This window comes from Acomys minous (genome assembly GCF_964271855.1).
Source record: "Acomys minous genome assembly, chromosome: 2".
NCBI lineage: Eukaryota > Metazoa > Chordata > Mammalia > Rodentia > Muridae > Acomys > Acomys minous.
This window is the reverse complement of record NC_140484.1, coordinates 42,677,266-42,694,942: the sequence shown is the minus strand read 5'-3', so window position 1 is coordinate 42,694,942 and position 17,677 is coordinate 42,677,266. Positions and strand designations below refer to the sequence as shown.

General features: G+C 35.0%; 1 protein-coding gene across 7 annotated transcripts in view; it reads right to left on the bottom strand.

Moving 5' to 3' along the window:
• VPS13A (vacuolar protein sorting 13 homolog A) overlaps positions 1 to 17,677 on the bottom strand; it is a 173,472-nt gene that overhangs the window by 135,518 nt on the left and 20,277 nt on the right. For all 7 annotated transcript variants that reach the window (XR_014782857.1, XR_014782858.1, XM_084800462.1 and 4 more), the window contains exons 5-16: positions 17,409 to 17,510; positions 11,504 to 11,613; positions 9,446 to 9,505; positions 7,515 to 7,574; positions 7,159 to 7,239; positions 6,792 to 6,849; positions 4,893 to 5,020; positions 4,619 to 4,725; positions 3,430 to 3,601; positions 2,281 to 2,343; positions 1,576 to 1,705; positions 314 to 408 (exon numbers count right to left, since the gene is read on the bottom strand). Coding sequence is in view for 5 of the 7 variants with exons in the window: in XM_084800462.1 (XP_084656588.1) it covers positions 314 to 408; positions 1,576 to 1,705; positions 2,281 to 2,343; positions 3,430 to 3,601; positions 4,619 to 4,725; positions 4,893 to 5,020; positions 6,792 to 6,849; positions 7,159 to 7,239; positions 7,515 to 7,574; positions 9,446 to 9,505; positions 11,504 to 11,613; positions 17,409 to 17,510 (1,166 nt within the window). In the remaining 2 variants the exon portion in view is untranslated. The remainder of the gene's footprint in view (positions 1 to 313; positions 409 to 1,575; positions 1,706 to 2,280; positions 2,344 to 3,429; positions 3,602 to 4,618; positions 4,726 to 4,892; positions 5,021 to 6,791; positions 6,850 to 7,158; positions 7,240 to 7,514; positions 7,575 to 9,445; positions 9,506 to 11,503; positions 11,614 to 17,408; positions 17,511 to 17,677) is intronic.

Here is a 17,677-nt window from a genome sequence, read left to right as displayed (position 1 = left end):
TAGAGAATATATAGAATAAAATAGAGGTTAGGATGGGGGAGGTTACGATGGGGGAGAAGAGATATATTTTTTAAAACATTTATTTGTGTAATTCCATTATTCCCAAAGCCAGAGATACTTTGAAGACAATCCTTCATCTACCAAAGACTCACTAAAATAACACTTTTATTCCTATTTTTGGGATTAAGATAAATGCTCTATTTATAACACACACACAAAAAAATCACAGAAAAAGTTACAAACATATAATTTCTGGAAGAATCACAACAAGCACATCAAACATTAAAAGATATAAATTAAGAAAATATCTTACTGTTTTTGGCAAGGTTGGATCAACTGCTGTTTCACTATAACCAATTGCTTCATAAAGTACAGCTTTTTCTTCGGGTGTCAGCATTTCTTCAAGAACTATAAATCATAAATAAGTGCTTTATGGTCTTACTTCTAACAATATAAAGCAAACACAATTTACCTGGCTTTAAAGTAAAACAAAAAAATAGAATTTGGGAGATTTTTGTTTTGTTTTTGTTTTTTTGGTTGGTGTGTGTGTGTGTGTCTGTGTGTATGCGTGTGTGCACGTGCGCATGCACGCACACGCACTTAACAGAGTGTCTATGAAGGTCAGAGGACAATTTTGAGAAGTAGATACTTTCCTATTATGTCGGACCTACGGATCAAATTCAGATCACCAAATTTAGAAACAAACATCATAACTACTCAAACAGCTTGCCGGCCCACAAATTTTATTTTTATTGTAATATCTTTTACGAGTAATAACTACAGATTTCTGTTAGCGATTTAGAAATTGTTCTTATATAAAATAAGTTAATAACTAAAGATTTGGCAATATAATCCTTTCAATGTCTGCTTTAAGCAAGAACTTACCAGCATCTTGTTAATCAATACAAAGTAGTAGATATACTATTTTAATTGTTTCTCCATTTACAGATGGAAAAACAGATTTAACACACCAAACTTAATCACACAGACAAATAATAAATCCAAGATGTATCATATATCTAATTCCCTAACTATGGGTAAAAATCAGATTGTCTGTCATCTCAGCTATGTAGGGTCTAAGCTCAGCATTGGCAACACAGAGACCTCACAGCAAAAAACTAAGACCTTTTTACTTAAAATGGTAAAGGAGCTGAGGCAGTAACTCAGTGACACAGTGCATGCCTAAATATAAGCAAGGCCCTGGGTTTACTCCACCACACATACACACATATACGTTCCAAAAAGAGGCAAAGGGGAAAAAAACCTTCCTAAGAAGCAACTTTAAAAAAAACTTTGCAGTGGTTTAAAGCGTTGTGCAAATTTATACATATCTATTAGGACAACACATGCACTGCACTGAGTGTGCAACACAAAGCTCTTCTGCAGCATCAGAAGGACTATTTGAACTGTCTTATTAAATATATATTTTAAAATAACAGTAATTTCACAATTTTGATAATAAACAATTTATCATAAATACATACTTACATTCTATGTTTTAATTAGAAAATGTTTTGAAAAACTTTACTGCTACACTTGATTAACTATACTAATATAAAATAAAAATGAACATACTTCCAGGTTTAACATCTAGTTGTTGACTAGCATTTGATTCTGACCAGGTCCACAGCCAGCCAAACCATCCTGCATTATCCTCTGAATCTTTTACTCCTTCTTTGTAAATCTTGAACCCAGCTTTCTTCACCTAAAATAAATAAGTTTTCCAATAAATAGCATATCGTCCTTTTTTTAACAATCAAAAGAAATGGAAGCAGGATATTTCCAAAATGATTCTATTTTGAGTTGGGTAAGTGTAAATAAATGCACATACTAACAACAGAATACAGTAATTGTAATATTTATCAAACAAGACTTGGGAATAACACATGGTTCTCTCTGTGGTCTAACAAGATGGAGAAATTCAAGGCAGGGGAACTAGCTTTCCATCTATATAGGAATTCTACAATTTTCATTAGCCCAGTTACTTAAAATTAATGTTGTTTTATTTGAACAAGTGTTAGAAAAACTTGTATTAAATTTTCTTTCTCTCTCTCAGACTAGGCTGGCCTCGAATTCACAGCCATCCATCTGTCTCTGACTCCTAAGTGCTGGGATTAAAGGCATGCACCAGCACATCAGGCTTTCAAATTTTCTTAAGACATAAAAAGCACATTTGAACTCTTCAGAAAACAGTATTTTACACACTACTGATAATATTACATTACCTGTCATATAATACATTGATTTATTCTAATCAATTTAATGATAATCTGAAATTACCTCAACTTCTGCCTGTTGTCTAGCTACGGTTATATTAAAAATATCCAAGGTTTTCTCCAACTCCTGAAAATGTAAGGAAAAAAATGTGTTAACTATAGTAATTTTACATATTCAACTTTAGAATATAAGCTACTATACTAATGAAAAGCAGTGGGAAACAGAAAATAGAACACCATCAATATGTTTTCTCTTACATTCTGGGATGCAAGGTTTACTTACACACACACACACACACACACACACACACACACACACACACACACTAGAACAGAGTAACTTGTCAACAGAGATTGTTGTATTGATGTCATCCTCAACAAGAATACACTTATAATGTTTACAAATATAGTAAGAAATACATTCAAAAGGAGACATACACGCACTGCACGTATATATGTCTTTCATCAAGGTTTTAATTTCAAATAAACATCAGAATCATTTTAACTAATAATATAATAAACCCTTCATTTTATATGCATAGTCTATCATTATTAAAATATTTCAAGTAGGCTTACACATACTTGAAATCTGTTAAAATCTACTGTAACTTTTCTGCTTTTCCAAGTAGTTACAGCTATGGACACAAACCGAGACCAGCTACGCTCCTGTAACAACTGTGCCTCCCCATGGTAACTTTCAAGTTTCAGGTTCAAGCTTTCTCCTCTAAAAGAAGCAGCTATAACTTACTATTACTCTACCCAAAGCATAACTCGGAATTGTGCTATGTAGAATATTAAGAGGATTCTGGCTAAGACCATAATTAAGGAAATATAAAACCACTCAAAAGACCTCTCAACCCAAGAATTCCTCATTGCTCCTTGTCTTCAGGAAGTCATCTACCTTGAAACACAAAGAAAAATGTAAAACTTCAATCTGCATAATTTTCCACTAAGAAGTCATCTAGACTCTGGGGAGAGGGCCATGGAGGTGACTCAGCAGAGACGGCTACTTGCCACCAAGCCTGTCTGTCTGAGTTTGAACCCTTTAGCTCACATGTTGGAAGGGAAAACAGACTCCAAGTTGTCCTCTGACCTCCGTTCATGCACCACCACGGTGAGCATGCACACACAAACACAAGCGAATGTTTTTAAAACAAACAACACTAAGGATTATGTACAGAAAAATATTCAATGATTGTTTTAAAATGCTAACCTCCAGAGACATGAGAATTTCAGGAGATGGCTTCTTACTTGTTAACTTTTTCTTATAAAATTCTCTGTATTTTTTCATTTTGAGTCTGTGTTCTCTAATGTGTTTCCATGACCACATCCGTAAACTGGGACAAACATTTACTTCAAGAACACCTTGTATAGCATAAGCCCACCTAGTTTAAAAATAAAAAACAAACAACAACAACAACAAAAAAAAAAACTCCATACTTACACCCAAATCAACAATACCAAAACAACTGAATTTATTTTCTCTAACATGAATAACTACAATAAGGAGACTATGATAACAGTATGCTATCTAAACAATCTATTTATAGTAACAGTCCATTAATTATTACTATATCTTGCAACATAAAAATCAACAAAACATTCAACATTGTTAAAATTAGCTCTGCACAACTTAAGGCATAATTAGAAAACTAGTCAATATTATAGAAATATTGTCCAGGATAACCCTGAACAAATTGATATTCTCCAGGATAACCCTGAACAAATTGTTATTCTCCCACCTCTTTGTGCAAACTGAAAGGAAGAATAGGAATTTACAGAGAAATGATCCTAAAATAGAATCAGTGATAAATATAACCTTAACATTTCTAATATTCTCTAAAATTAAGTTAAATCTAGAATTAAAGCTGATTCTTCTCTACTAATTTATGAAGTCTGTCTAACCACACTGAGCAGCATGGATGCTTGGGGCTGTGGAGGGGCTATGAGAGAGGCTACAAATTTTAGAAGCTGAACTTTAAAAAAATAACAAAAATTTTAAATTTAAAAGTGAGGTAACATAGATAAGACTCCTAGAATTGTCTCAAGTACTAAATTTCAAGCTGAGTTAATACAGGTCTAATGAGTGAAACAGCGGAGTCTGGGGGCAGGGGCAGAGGGAATCATGGGAGGTGTGACACTGCTACAAAACAAACTAAGGTAAATTTTAATTATTTCAAAATACTGATCCTTCTTCAGTACATGAAAAAATACTGTATTTTAAGATTCTATTAGTAAATTTCACTTTGAAGAATTTCTTGAGACAATTCATTAACACGTAAAATGAGCCACATATACTGCTAGGCCCAAATCAGTTTGCACCAAATCTTAAGATAGCTTTAAAAATAGTAAAATTATCTTCTGATATATTCTTTAATATTAAAGATAATGAGATTAATTACCATTCTTTGGCATGGTGGTGAAGAGGCACACTGGGCTTGAATTTTCTGTATGGCAGGTTTTGTGTCATCATCTCAACTGACTGGAGAAGCTCCATGAGACTGAAATACTGGGGGGACAAAGTTAAAGCACCTAAATGTTCAACTACTGAAGGTAGAAGACAAACTACTGAGTTCTTAATGAAACATTATATAACTCAATTTTAGGAACCATTTGAATCTTAACTTAGCTTTTATCAAACAGTAATTCAATCTAAATGTCGCTAAAGAAAATCACCTGTGGCTTATTAAACTCGATTGCTATGGTATGTAACTCAACATCCAGGTTTATTTTGGGGTCAGAAAAGTCACAATCTGATCGCTGATTCATCTGAAGCTTGGCATTAGCAGATATAGGTCGAAACACTGAAAAATAATACAAATTGAGAAAAATTAGAGTTCTACTTCACACATGTCCAAGCACTAAAGAGCAGAACTAGAAATCAGCTTTGCACCTCTCTCACAGCCCCAAACATCCATGCTGCTCAGTGTGGTTAGACAGACTTCATAAATTAGTGGAGAAGAATCAGCTTTAATTCTAGATTTAACTTAATTTTAGAGAATATTAGAAATGTTAAGGTTATGTTTATCACTGATTCTATTTTAGGATCATTTCTCTGTAAATTCCTATTCTTCCTTTCAGTTTGCACAAAGAGGTGGGAGAATAACAATTCATCCTGGATTATCTGCTTGGAACAAATGACAGCACCAAACGTAGTAAATGTTCAGAGGGAGAACAGTGACAGTACAGTCTAAACAAAGGTCGACTGCTAACTATTAATCTAAGTTGTATATAAAGATAACATAAAGCACTTGTTTTACCCACCTCTATCATATCTTTTATGTAGCAAACTTACATTAACATTGCTGATATACTGGATTATTTATTGCATATTAAATTTTCTCCTAGTTAAATATATATAATGTATATGTATGTATTTACGTATGTGTATACACACACATTTAACTTTTTAATTTAAATCAAAATATACTTATCTTTTCAACATATCTTATTGGACTTTTTGGTTACATTTCAAAGTTGTAGAAGAAAGTCTCTAACAAAAAAGAGTGTTAATGAATTGTACTAAATCTTAAGGATTATTCAGTATCAATTATAGTGATGTTTATTAAAATATTTCAAGTATCACAAGTACAGTTAACAGCTAGCTGACATAGTTGTAGTGGCATTATGATCTTTATGTTTATAAAATACCCATATAATTTATTTTAAGACAAAGTCTTATTCAATAGCCCAGGCTTGCCTCAAACTTATGGCAGTCTTCCTGCCTTACCAAAATGCTGAGATTAAAGGTGGGAACCGCCAAAACATACTTAAAATATTTCTTTTTTACTGTTCAGCTGTTTTACTGTTTTAGCTGTCATGGAACTCACTGTGTAGTTCAGACTGATGTCAAATGCACAGAGATGATAGATACTCCTGCCTCTGCCTCCCAACTGCTGGGATTAAAGATGTGCACCTCTGTGTCCAGCCTGTGTATTACCTTTATAGTTACAAGGTAATTACCAAAATACAGAGGAAAGGAATGAGTATATACACATATAATTTATATATAATATTTATATATATTTATTATATAAATACATTTTATTATATGTATTACATATTATATATAAAATATTTAATTTTCAGCCTTGCGAATACTCAAAAAATGTCAAATTTTGATGCTTAACTTAGTTCTTGAATTTGGCTTCCTGACATTATAAAACATATAAACATATCCTTCGGAGTTTCCTTGACATCAATGTAAATTTATTTATTGCTGTTTGTGATAACCTTTTTGTAATTTCCTCAGCTCACTTCTGCCAGCATTTGCAGTTTCATTATGGTTGTCTTTGTTTCTGTTGTTTTCAGTGCTGAAGATTGATCCCAGGATGTCATTCTGTCACATGCCTAGTCCCTTGTGCAAACATTGATCTTCATTATTTTGAAGTTGGTTTTATTCTTACTCAGAGGAAATATGAGGTCAGATAACTACTTTGTGCAAAATGAAAGGAAGAATAGAAATTTACAGAAAAATGATCCTAAAATGGAATCAGTGATAAATATAACCTTAACATTTCTTAATAGTCTGACTAATTATGCTAATTTTATTTTAATTTTAATCTAATAACTTACCAAAGTCATAATCTTCTGGAACAATATTTTTATTGACAATACCATTTTTCAAGGCTTCCTGTTAAAAGACAAATTGTTTTTAATTTATATAAATATACCTTTATCTTACAAATTTATATTATCTATAAGAATATTTAAAAGCAATCAAAAAATAATTCAAACTTCACCAGGATAAAATTTTCAAATAGCTGAGCAATGCAGCACTAATTACTGTGAAAGAATCTTCCAGTTACCTTATTTTTAAAAACCCTACAGGACTCTATTAAGAGTCTTGTTAAGAAGCAACACTGACTCTCAGGCTGGATGATGGACTGTGAGTCAAACATTATACTAAACATAATACAACAAATATTAAATATGTACTTACCAACGATGCATCATAATCATTCAAATAGTACATCCGAGACTTCACATTCCAGTAAGCAAAGAGATTATCTAATTGAATTAGCTGAAAATAAAGCAAGTTTATTACACGTCTGTTACTTTTTTTTTAAAGGATTTCTAACTTTTGTTATGCTCAGAAGTCTCAAGTAATTGAGCCTAATCCTAAGTAAAGCAATTAGACATAATTCACATAAATGTTAAAAAGAGATACAAAAAGACATAATTCACATAAATGTTTACACACACACACACACACACGCACACACACACACACACCACAAATCATCATTTCTCTTCTTAAAATTCTCTTTCAGGTCCATGGATTAGAATTTATTTTACCTTCCGAACTAGTTTCTCAGTTTCATCATGTAAACAAGGAACCCAGTTTTGATCAGTTGTCTGAAGAGAGGGAAATAAAGAAGGACCATTATATATAACAAGCAGGTCATTATCTATCATACCTTAAAATCAATTCCCTGTGAAAATGCCTTTGAAACATTATTTAGTCAAAAATAACATTATCAGGCCACTTACCCTAACCCTTTACTTTTAGGAAACTCACTGGTAAAATAAACAAGCAAAAGTAAGCAATTTTAGAGGCCTAATATACAGCAGACAGACATGACAAAAAAAATCAAACTCAGAGGTGTGTCAGATCTGATGACTAACCTAAAGCAGTACACTTGCGAAAAGGCTCCTGACAGAACAGCCTTATGATCATTACAGTCCAGACACCAGGAATAGATACTACTTATTGTAAACTTATGACTCCACACAGGAAGATATTGTTGGGTTGGTTTGCTTGTTTGTTTTGTTCTGATTTATTGTTCCTGTTTATTTGTTTTAAGGCCCAATATGTGGTCAGAGAATAAAACACAGGAAGAAAAACTGAAAAACCAAATATGTTATTTAGGGTCATATTTCAAAAGTTTTATGTACGGTATAAAGACAAGTCCTCAAAGTCACTGAGGATAAGACCAGGGGTATACTGAAGAATATTTATCAAGGAATGCTGCAGAAGGCCCCAGGTTCAAACCAAAACTTAGAATTTTTAAAAATAAAAAATAGAAATACAACAATCAAATCATTATTTGCATATGAATTTTTCTTTCAAAACAAGGTCTGGTTTTATATAGCCCAAACAGCCTTGAGCTCATGATACTACTATCTCAGCTTCCAGAATGTTGGGATAATAGCTCTGCACCATCACACCTTGCCAGATCCTTGATTTGAGAAAGGTGGTTCTCCCTGCTATGTGAAGAAGGGACTAGAAGAATGGCTCCCAAACTTTAGCATGAATAATGATAACCAGGAGTGACTTTTAAAGCATACTAGAGATGGGGCTCAGTGGTAGACACTTACCTAAAACACCAAGCCCTAGCATTGCAAAAACTACTAGTAATAAAAATACAAAAACACATACACCAGTATGCCAACCCAAGAGTATGTAACTATATGAGTTTCGTATGGCAGGCCAGTTTCCAGGAACTTCCAAAGGTAGTAACTAAAGCCACTGTTAGTGCAGTCACAGAGATGATTCAGTGGTTAGAAATGAGTATGACTCTTTCAGGACTAGGGTTCAGTTCCCAGTACCCTCATGGCAACTCACAATCACCTGTTACTCCAGTTGCAGGGGTTCCTACACTCCCTCTGACTTTGGTAGACTCCTGTCATGTGCACATGGTGCACATAAATACACCCAGGCACACAAATACACATAAAATATTTCCAATAAATAAAGCCACTGTTATTGTAGTGCTAATTTTCACATTACCAAATATAAATAATAATTTTCTGTATTTTTCAATCTGTCATCAGCACTAACAACAGACACCATCCCCTTTTACTGAGTAATCTCTGGGTCTGTACCACCCGCCCCCCTTTTCTTTTTCACATGGAGAGCCATGTTTTAAAAAGAATCTCACTATACACAAAATCAAATAGAAGACGTAATACTGAATGGACCTAGAGTAAAGCTGCATTATGTTATATGAAGCTACAAAGATAAAGATGAAAAACACAGTAAAATAAAAAAGGCAACTTACAGAAGAACCATATAAAATATCTGTATCAACTTATCAAAAAGCAAAATGGACAGCTTGGAGATAAACACAGACTTACCCATCCATTCTAATCCAGCCTTTGAACTTCCTAGACCAGTTCTACACAGCCAACCAAACACAAACACAGTGTACTTCTGATGCTGACATAACGGTATCTAATTATACTACACAATCTAAAAAGTCACATTTTCTTTTTGAACAAAGTACCTGCATGCTGAGATTTTGAAGGGAAATACCAATTGAGAGTGGTTTGTCTTGATTTGTGACCTAAAGAAAAACAACGTAAATGAATTAGATGGCTTGTCAGTTGGATAAAACTCACTTCACAGACACAGTCAAATATCTGAGAAGTATCTTATTTCAAATATTCAGAAACATTATTTTTCAAAACAATTTTGCTCTATTTTTTCTAAAAAAAATCCTAAATATTAATGAATTCATGTTGTGGAGAATACTATATTTGTAAAATGTTTTTTCAATTTATAAAACCATTGAACTTTGATACAATCATCTGTTTAAACTGGGAACGGAACTGAATAGCATGTCTCTGAGTAGAGAAAGTCTGGTGGCAAAGACAAAGACAGCTCCTGCTTTGCTTTATCATCTGAACCTTTGGGTAATTCTTTCCTCCAGGGAGACATCTGACTCTTCCAATATGTGGCTCTTTCAATAACTACTTTTCTGCTTAAGGACAAATTGGAGAAAATGTAATGCCGTGTCTCAGCAACAGCTTGCAGCTAAGCAAACCTGTCAACACCATCATCACCTACACAGGCACAGTTCCAAAGCACCTGACCCTTCCTGAGATAAACTGAAACTTAACTGAGATAGCCCTGCTTTCTGCCCCAACCTTTGCCACAAAGAAAAAAAAATTGTTTCACATAGCCATATTGTTGTTAAATTTTATATTAAAAAGCTATGATACCTAATATATGGTACCTTCACTTGATGGGGGACACGTATATACATACACTATTTTTACATAAATTCTCCAGCAATGCATTGAAAAAATATCAATCTCTACACACTTTAGAATGTAAAATAGCAGTAAATATTTTAGACTCAAAGACCTACTTTGAGCATTTTGTTTATAGACTTCGTCTTTTCATGTTTATACTGGGTTTTGAATGTCAGGCTCTTGTGTCATCTTTTCAGCAGCATCTGGAAGCTTCCTCACATGCACAGATGTTGAGTGCCTCTCTTAGGAATGGCGGTATTATTTCGTAATACTTGTGTTATGGGCATAACTTTATTTTAAATGAGAGAGGGGACATATACACTCAAGGATTTATGTGTCCATTGTAAAAAATCCAACTTTTGTTAAGTTTTAATTGTTAAAAAAAAATAATATATATTTATTATCTGAAGCCAAGAAAGCTCTTTAAAGGAGTTGTTTCTTCTAAGAACCAAGAGAAAGCCAAGTTAATGATGTAATTTTCTAGGGCACATGTACTGGTGTTGTGCCTTTTCTACCATACAAGATTAAATAAATTTGTCAGAAGTATGCTTTTTTTAAAAAGCCATATTAAAGCAAATAGGATGGTTATCTCTAATGGTGAACTTGATACAACCTGAAACCACCTGAGCAGAGGGCCTCAGTGAAGAATTGTCAACCAGGTTCATTTGTGGGCATGTCTGGCAAGACAAGGTGTGGAGGTGGGAGGCTGGGGGTGTCGATGCTAACTGACACACAGAGGCCCAGCCCTCCGCTGGTGACACCACTCCCTGAGTCTGGGCCCTGTGCTATGTTAGAATGGCAAAAGCAAGCTGAGTACAGGCATGCACATTCATTCTATCTCTGCTTTACCAATGTGAATGCAACTCTCTGTTTAATGTTCCCGTCCTGACTTTCTGCAATGATGAACTGTGACCTGAACTGTAGCCAGTAAACCATTTCTCTCTTAAAGATGCTTGTGTTGAATTATTTTATCATAGCAACAGGAAACCCACAAACTAGAACCCCATCTAAATACATATTAAAAAATAAAGTAAAATAAAGTATTGAAGAGCAGAAGTTAAGTTAGCTCTTCTTATTCCTAAAACAGTAATCTTTCCTGGAGGTTAAAAAAATTTTTTTTAATTCATTAACCCCCAAGACACTGCCTTCACATCTAAAGTTTGAACAGCTTAAGCAAAGTACAATCAAGAATTCATTTAAAATATAATGATAAAATGAAAAGATTTTATGGCCCTTCCACCTCATAGTATTTACTACAGTGCAAAAGCCAGAAACAATAAATACATAGATAGGGATAAAATACTTACATCATCTTCATAACGAACATGGATATTGGAAATTTTCACTTGAAGGTTTTTTATTATTTGAGTAATTAATTTTTCTGTAAAAGTGTCCTGTTTCTCTTCAGGAGGATTTTCTAAAATGCAAATATTCCTTTTTAAATTGAATAAAATACCCTATAAATATCCATATATTAAAGTAACATTTTGCCTTGTTAAAGAAAATGTATAACATTTTAAATAGATGAATTGAGATTTACAAAATCTTTCATACTAAAGACCTTTTAAAAGCAACTAAATGGACAATGTTTAAAAGCTAGCTTCTTATCTAATTAGACTACAGCCAATTATATTAAGTTCATTGGCATTAAATTTTATAGCCTGAATGTAAGGGCCAGAGGACAAGGACATCTGCCATGACAGTGCTGCTCCCACAGACACGCTCTGGGAACAGTGAAGAGGAGAGAGCTGGATCTGAGATAAGGAGAATTGAGCAGGTGGTGAACAGCTGGTTAAGGGAAACCAACCTTTGGTTACACAACTAGCTAGAGGACTAGTTGCTGAGGAGAGGTTGAGGAACTGAGGAAAAAGAAATACCTGGAGACTCAAGCATATGTGGTGCAATCTGAAGGTCTTAAAGCCCAGGAGAACTTCATTTTCTGGCTCTCTATCTGTCTCCATCTCTGTCTTGCTGTCTGACTGACACCTTGCTCATTGTTCCCCATCTCTCTAGCTCTCTTCTTACTGTCCCCATCTCTAGCTCTCTTCTTACTGTCCCCATCTCTAGCTCTCTTCTTACTGTCCCCATCTCTAGCTCTCTTCTTACTGTCCCCATCTCTAGCTCTCTTCTTACTGTCCCCATCTCTAGCTCTCTTCTTACTGTCCCCATCTCTAGCTCTCTTCTTACTGTCCCCATCTCTAGCTCTCTTCTTACTGTCCCCATCTCTAGCTCTCTTCTTACTGTCCCCATCTCTAGCTCTCTTCTTACTGTCCCCATCTCTAGCTCTCTTCTTACTGTCCCCATCTCTAGCTCTCTTCTTACTGTCCCCATCTCTAGCTCTCTTCTTACTGTCCCCATCTCTAGCTCTCTTCTTACTGTCCCCATCTCTAGCTCTCTTCTTACTGTCCCCATCTCTAGCTCTCTTCTTACTGTCCCCATCTCTAGCTCTCTTCTTACTGTCCCCATCTCTCTAGCTCTCTTCTTACTGTCCCCATCTCTAGCTCTCTTCTTACTGTCCCCATCTCTAGCTCTCTTCTTACTGTCCCCATCTCTAGCTCTCTTCTTACTGTCCCCATCTCTAGCTCTCTTCTTACTGTCCCCATCTCTAGCTCTCTTCTTACTGTCCCCATCTCTAGCTCTCTTCTTACTGTCCCCATCTCTAGCTCTCTTCTTACTGTCCCCATCTCTAGCTCTCTTCTTACTGTCCCCATCTCTAGCTCTCTTCTTACTGTCCCCATCTCTAGCTCTCTTCTTACTGTCCCCATCTCTAGCTCTCTTCTTACTGTCCCCATCTCTAGCTCTCTTCTTACTGTCCCCATCTCTAGGTCTCTTCTTACTGTCCCCATCTCTAGCTCTCTTCTTACTGTCCCCATCTCTAGCTCTCTTCTTACTGTCCCCATCTCTCTAGCTCTCTTCTTACTGTCCCCATCTCTAGCTCTCTTCTTACTGTCCCCATCTCTAGCTCTCTTCTTACTGTCCCCATCTCTCTAGCTCTCTTCTTACTGTCCCCATCTCTCTAGCTCTCTTGCCATTATGCCTCACTCTAGCTCACTCTCTCATGTATGTTACTTGTTTGCCATTCTCCTTGAGCCAAGCCCAGTATTTTATTAAAATGAAGTTCAATTTTCTCATTACAGATTACATCATGATTTTTCTCATCTTTTTTTTTTTTACAATCAACAGGGCATTCAAAAATCAACAAAGCAAGAAAACAGTCTAACAAGGAAATACAAACAGTTATGTATAACTCACAATAAAGCACTCAGCAAAAATCAATCAATTTCCAAGCAATGGTCAGCATAACCTGATTACTAATTATTCTTATTCTTCTTTTTTTTTTCCCTGATTACTACTTCTTAAACAATACTCAGGGAAAGTTTAATCATAAATTTCCCCAGGCCAAAGCCATTACGTTTATAAGATTGTCATAGCAACATAGCTTGAACTAAAAAAAAAAAAAAAAAAAAAAAAAAAAAAACTTGACTTAGTCCTAGTCCCAAACCAACAGGTGTGCTATCCAAGCCTAGGCTTTCCAAGCCCACCTTCTATTGATCTCAAAGCAGATTTGAAAGAAACATTTCTACAGGTAACAGAATCTAGTCAGGTACTGTTATATTCAGGTCTTAATTTTCTTTCATGCAGTTTCTGCTTGGGTACTGACAGACAGAGCAAAAAACTCTATCATTGTCTCAAGCCTTTGGCCAGATGCCCTCTTTCAACATTCTCTGTGGGAAAAAGTTTTCCCTGTATGAATTTCTTTAGGGCTGAGAAACAAAGAGACAAAGATAGTTTGGGGAGAAGAAAGGCAGATTTCTAGACAAACTTACACCTGGACCATACATAATATTTAGGGGCAATGGCGATCAGTAGGAGATCTTTGAAACTTTGTCAAGCAAAGCCTCATGTCTCTGACAAGACAGTGTCTTTTATAAATGTCAAGAAACTACGACCATAAAATCGCAACAATATGATTGCCTAGACAAAACCTAACAATGACAGCACCAGTTGGCATGCTGACAACATGGACAGGAGAAAACTCAAAGCCCCCACCCCCAGATCAAGACCTACAGACAACTATTGATTGCTAAGAAAGAGAGACTCAGCCTTTCCAGGTACGAGCCTCATGAAAGGTTATCCAATCCCAAGAGGTCAGTCCTGAACACATGTACATCCGAGTAACACTAAATGGGTTCAGCAGGTTGCATTTATAAATACACATGTACATACACACATACAACTACAACATTAGTAATAGTAATAATAATAATAATAATAATAAATAATAATTTAAAGTGATACATTTGAGAGTAGAAATGATATAGGATTTGCTGAAGAAGGGTGAGAAAGGAGTAGAAATAATGTTATTAAAAGTCTTTGTTTTACGCACTTATTTGAGAATATCATACATGAAAGTTGTAGTTATATCATTTCCATCCATTCTCTCAAAGCCTCAAAAACACTCCTACAACTCTACTTTTGCCAGACCTTACCTTCAAATTTGGAAGTAAAGCTATAGGGAGATAAGTCCTCTCTTATCATCACTTAATCCCAACTATTTTAAGGTAACAAATAAAACATGTCAAAAATAAAATGATAATCCTTATCTAAGCTGATATCGCAACAGGATGTGGTATAGTATTTGCTTCTTAATATAGCTCCTTTCCCATGAAATGATAAACATCAATTTTCCTTCTATTATCTGTCCATCCTTTGATAAGTCTTTTGTGTATCTTCTTCCTCTATATAGGCAGGTTTCCTCAAAACTCAATCCTAGAATTATTTTTCTTCTTGTTCTATCTGTTGCTGCAGAGAACCTCATTCACATCCTAAAATATTTAACAGTTACCCTAATGTTGACACTTTCAAAACAATGCTGAATGAAGGAAGAAGTAGAAGAATGCAGAGTGGGCAGAATATGACAATTAGCAAAGTACCGTGCAGTCAGCATGGCCAGGGGAAAGGCTGCTGGAGGGTTCAGAGCCAGTTATGAGGAGGGAGGTAGACAGCACTCCAATGGGAGCTTTCAATACATGTTGCTAAAGCACTTAAGGCTTTACCCTGGGAATAAGGCATCACCAGTGAACTTTAAACATACTGGCTGCTTTTCCAGAGGCCCCAAGCTTCAATTCCCAGACCCATATGGCTCACAACTGTCTGTAACTGCAGTTGTAGGAAATCTAATGCCCTCTGCTAACATATTCAGGCACCATGCATGCAAATGGTGCATAGACGTACATATAGACAAAGCACCAACATGTAAACTAAAATTAAAATTAAAAATGTTTTAAAGAATTGTATAATAAGCAATCAAATGTCTAGGACTCCCTCTTGCCCAGCACAGTAGCTAGGAAATGATCCTATTGTTCAGCCAACTGAACATATGAGAGCTCATCACGGGCAAAACAGACCTAACTAGCTCCAAAATCAAACAAAGCGTGAGGAACAGAGGCGCCTACCCAAAAACAGACAACGTAGAAATCTTCACAATGACATCACGTCTGCATTTACTCACTAATACTAAGTAAATAACAGTTATGGTCTTTAAATATTTATTTGCCAGGCAAGGTGGCAATGCCTTTAACCCCAGCATTCAAGAGGCAGAGCATGCAAATCTCCGCCTTACAATAGGTAGGTAGGTAGGTAGGTAGGTAGGTAGATAGATAGATAGATAGATAGATAGATAGATAGATAGAAGAAATCCCCTTACAAAAGGTAGATAGGTAGGTATGGAGGGAGGAAGAGAGAGAGAGAGAGAGAGAGAGAGAGAGAGAGAGAGAGAGAAGATCTACCTTAGATAGAGTAAGTAGGTAGGTAGGTAGGTAGATAAAGTTTTCTAGATTTGAATATCTGCCTCAATAGTAATATTTACATCACTTGGACTTGGTCAATTGTCAAGGTCCAACATCAAAGGAAGTATGCACATGTAAGATAAGCTTAAAACAATCTAATGTAACTGTTGATGAGCATCTTATTCAGCAATGTTGTATTTCTTTAGGGAATGGCTAAAGGAATAAGTACAGGCTTTATTAGGGAAAGGGATGACTACACAGAATGAAAGAACTATGCCAAAGAAAGTAGAATTATATGTGATATTCCCACAGACTATTAAGTTTCCATTAATGTTTTCCAAGAGATAAAATGTGTATTATTGGGAGCTTATTTTTTACAAGGAAAAAATCGCAAAGGATGACAAGCACGAACAACCCCAGCACTAAGGAGACAAAGGCAAGAAGACCAACCTAGGCTACTTGGTAGATTCCAGGCAGGCTGAACCATAGAGCAAGATCTTTTTCTCATTAAAAATAAATAAATAAATAAATAGTAATAATAATATTTTTAAAGGCAACCCTTCTCTCCTTTCAGAAAAAAATAATAAAAATCAGTATATGGTAGAGATATGAAATTTTCATTTGTAAGATTTTAAAATATTTAGCTACTCAATGAAGAACAAAATAGAACAAAACTAGGTGAGTAGGAAAAAAACTTTGAAGTTTAAAATAAGAATTGGACAGAGTATATTTGTAAGCTAAGAGGAAAGGCCCACAAAGAGAAGACGTGAGACTAAATATATAGAAAATCCCTAGTGATAGTAACAAGAGGAGACCTGGAAAAATTAGGTTTCTATGGGATAGCTCTTCCATTGATAATGATCAATGAGTTGTAATGATGAGTCATGTGACCTACAATGAACTGAGGCTGGGGGATGGGGAAGGATAGATTAAGGCAAACATAAACACAATAAAGGATTAACTATATTCAAGAGTAAATAATCGATATAAAGGCAAAGGCTAGAAAGGTAAGATGAACTTGATAAACTTGCTAATGTTAAAAACTAATTCTAACTCCAGCATTCAGGGAGGCAGAGGTAGGTGAACTGCTGTAAGTTTGAGGCCAGCCTGGTTTACAAAGTAAGTCCAAAAGCCCGTCTTGAAAGAAAAAAAACCAAAAAACTGACTTTAGCCTCACAACAAACTATTATTTGCCTTAAAATTTCTTCAAGGTAAAATTTCTGCACATATAACAAAACACAAAAACCACGTAACTTTCCAGGTAATAAGATGAGTTCCTACTTGTAACATAATTTCATCACATCTAGTGGAAAGCAATATACTACTACAGTAAATATTTACATCCTTTACTACCAGTTTTTTGATATTTTATAGGACTGTATGGTTCCTCTGGTACTGTTGTCTGTTATACTGATCAACTTACCTTGGTCAACTACTTTCTGTTTTGTTTCTTCTATTCTTTTTAGTTCCTGTTGCTTTGCTTCCATGAGTTGCTTTTCTTCTTTGATAGGATCATATTTTATTCCTATAGAAATCATGTTAAAAAATTCAATTACCTTAAATGTAAATATATTCATTCCAAAAATTATCCTTGAAAATAATCAATAACTCTAACAAAACTACTGAGATTTAAAACCAAAAAGAGTAATTCAATTTGAACCAACAAATCCTAAATTAAAATCCTAAATTATC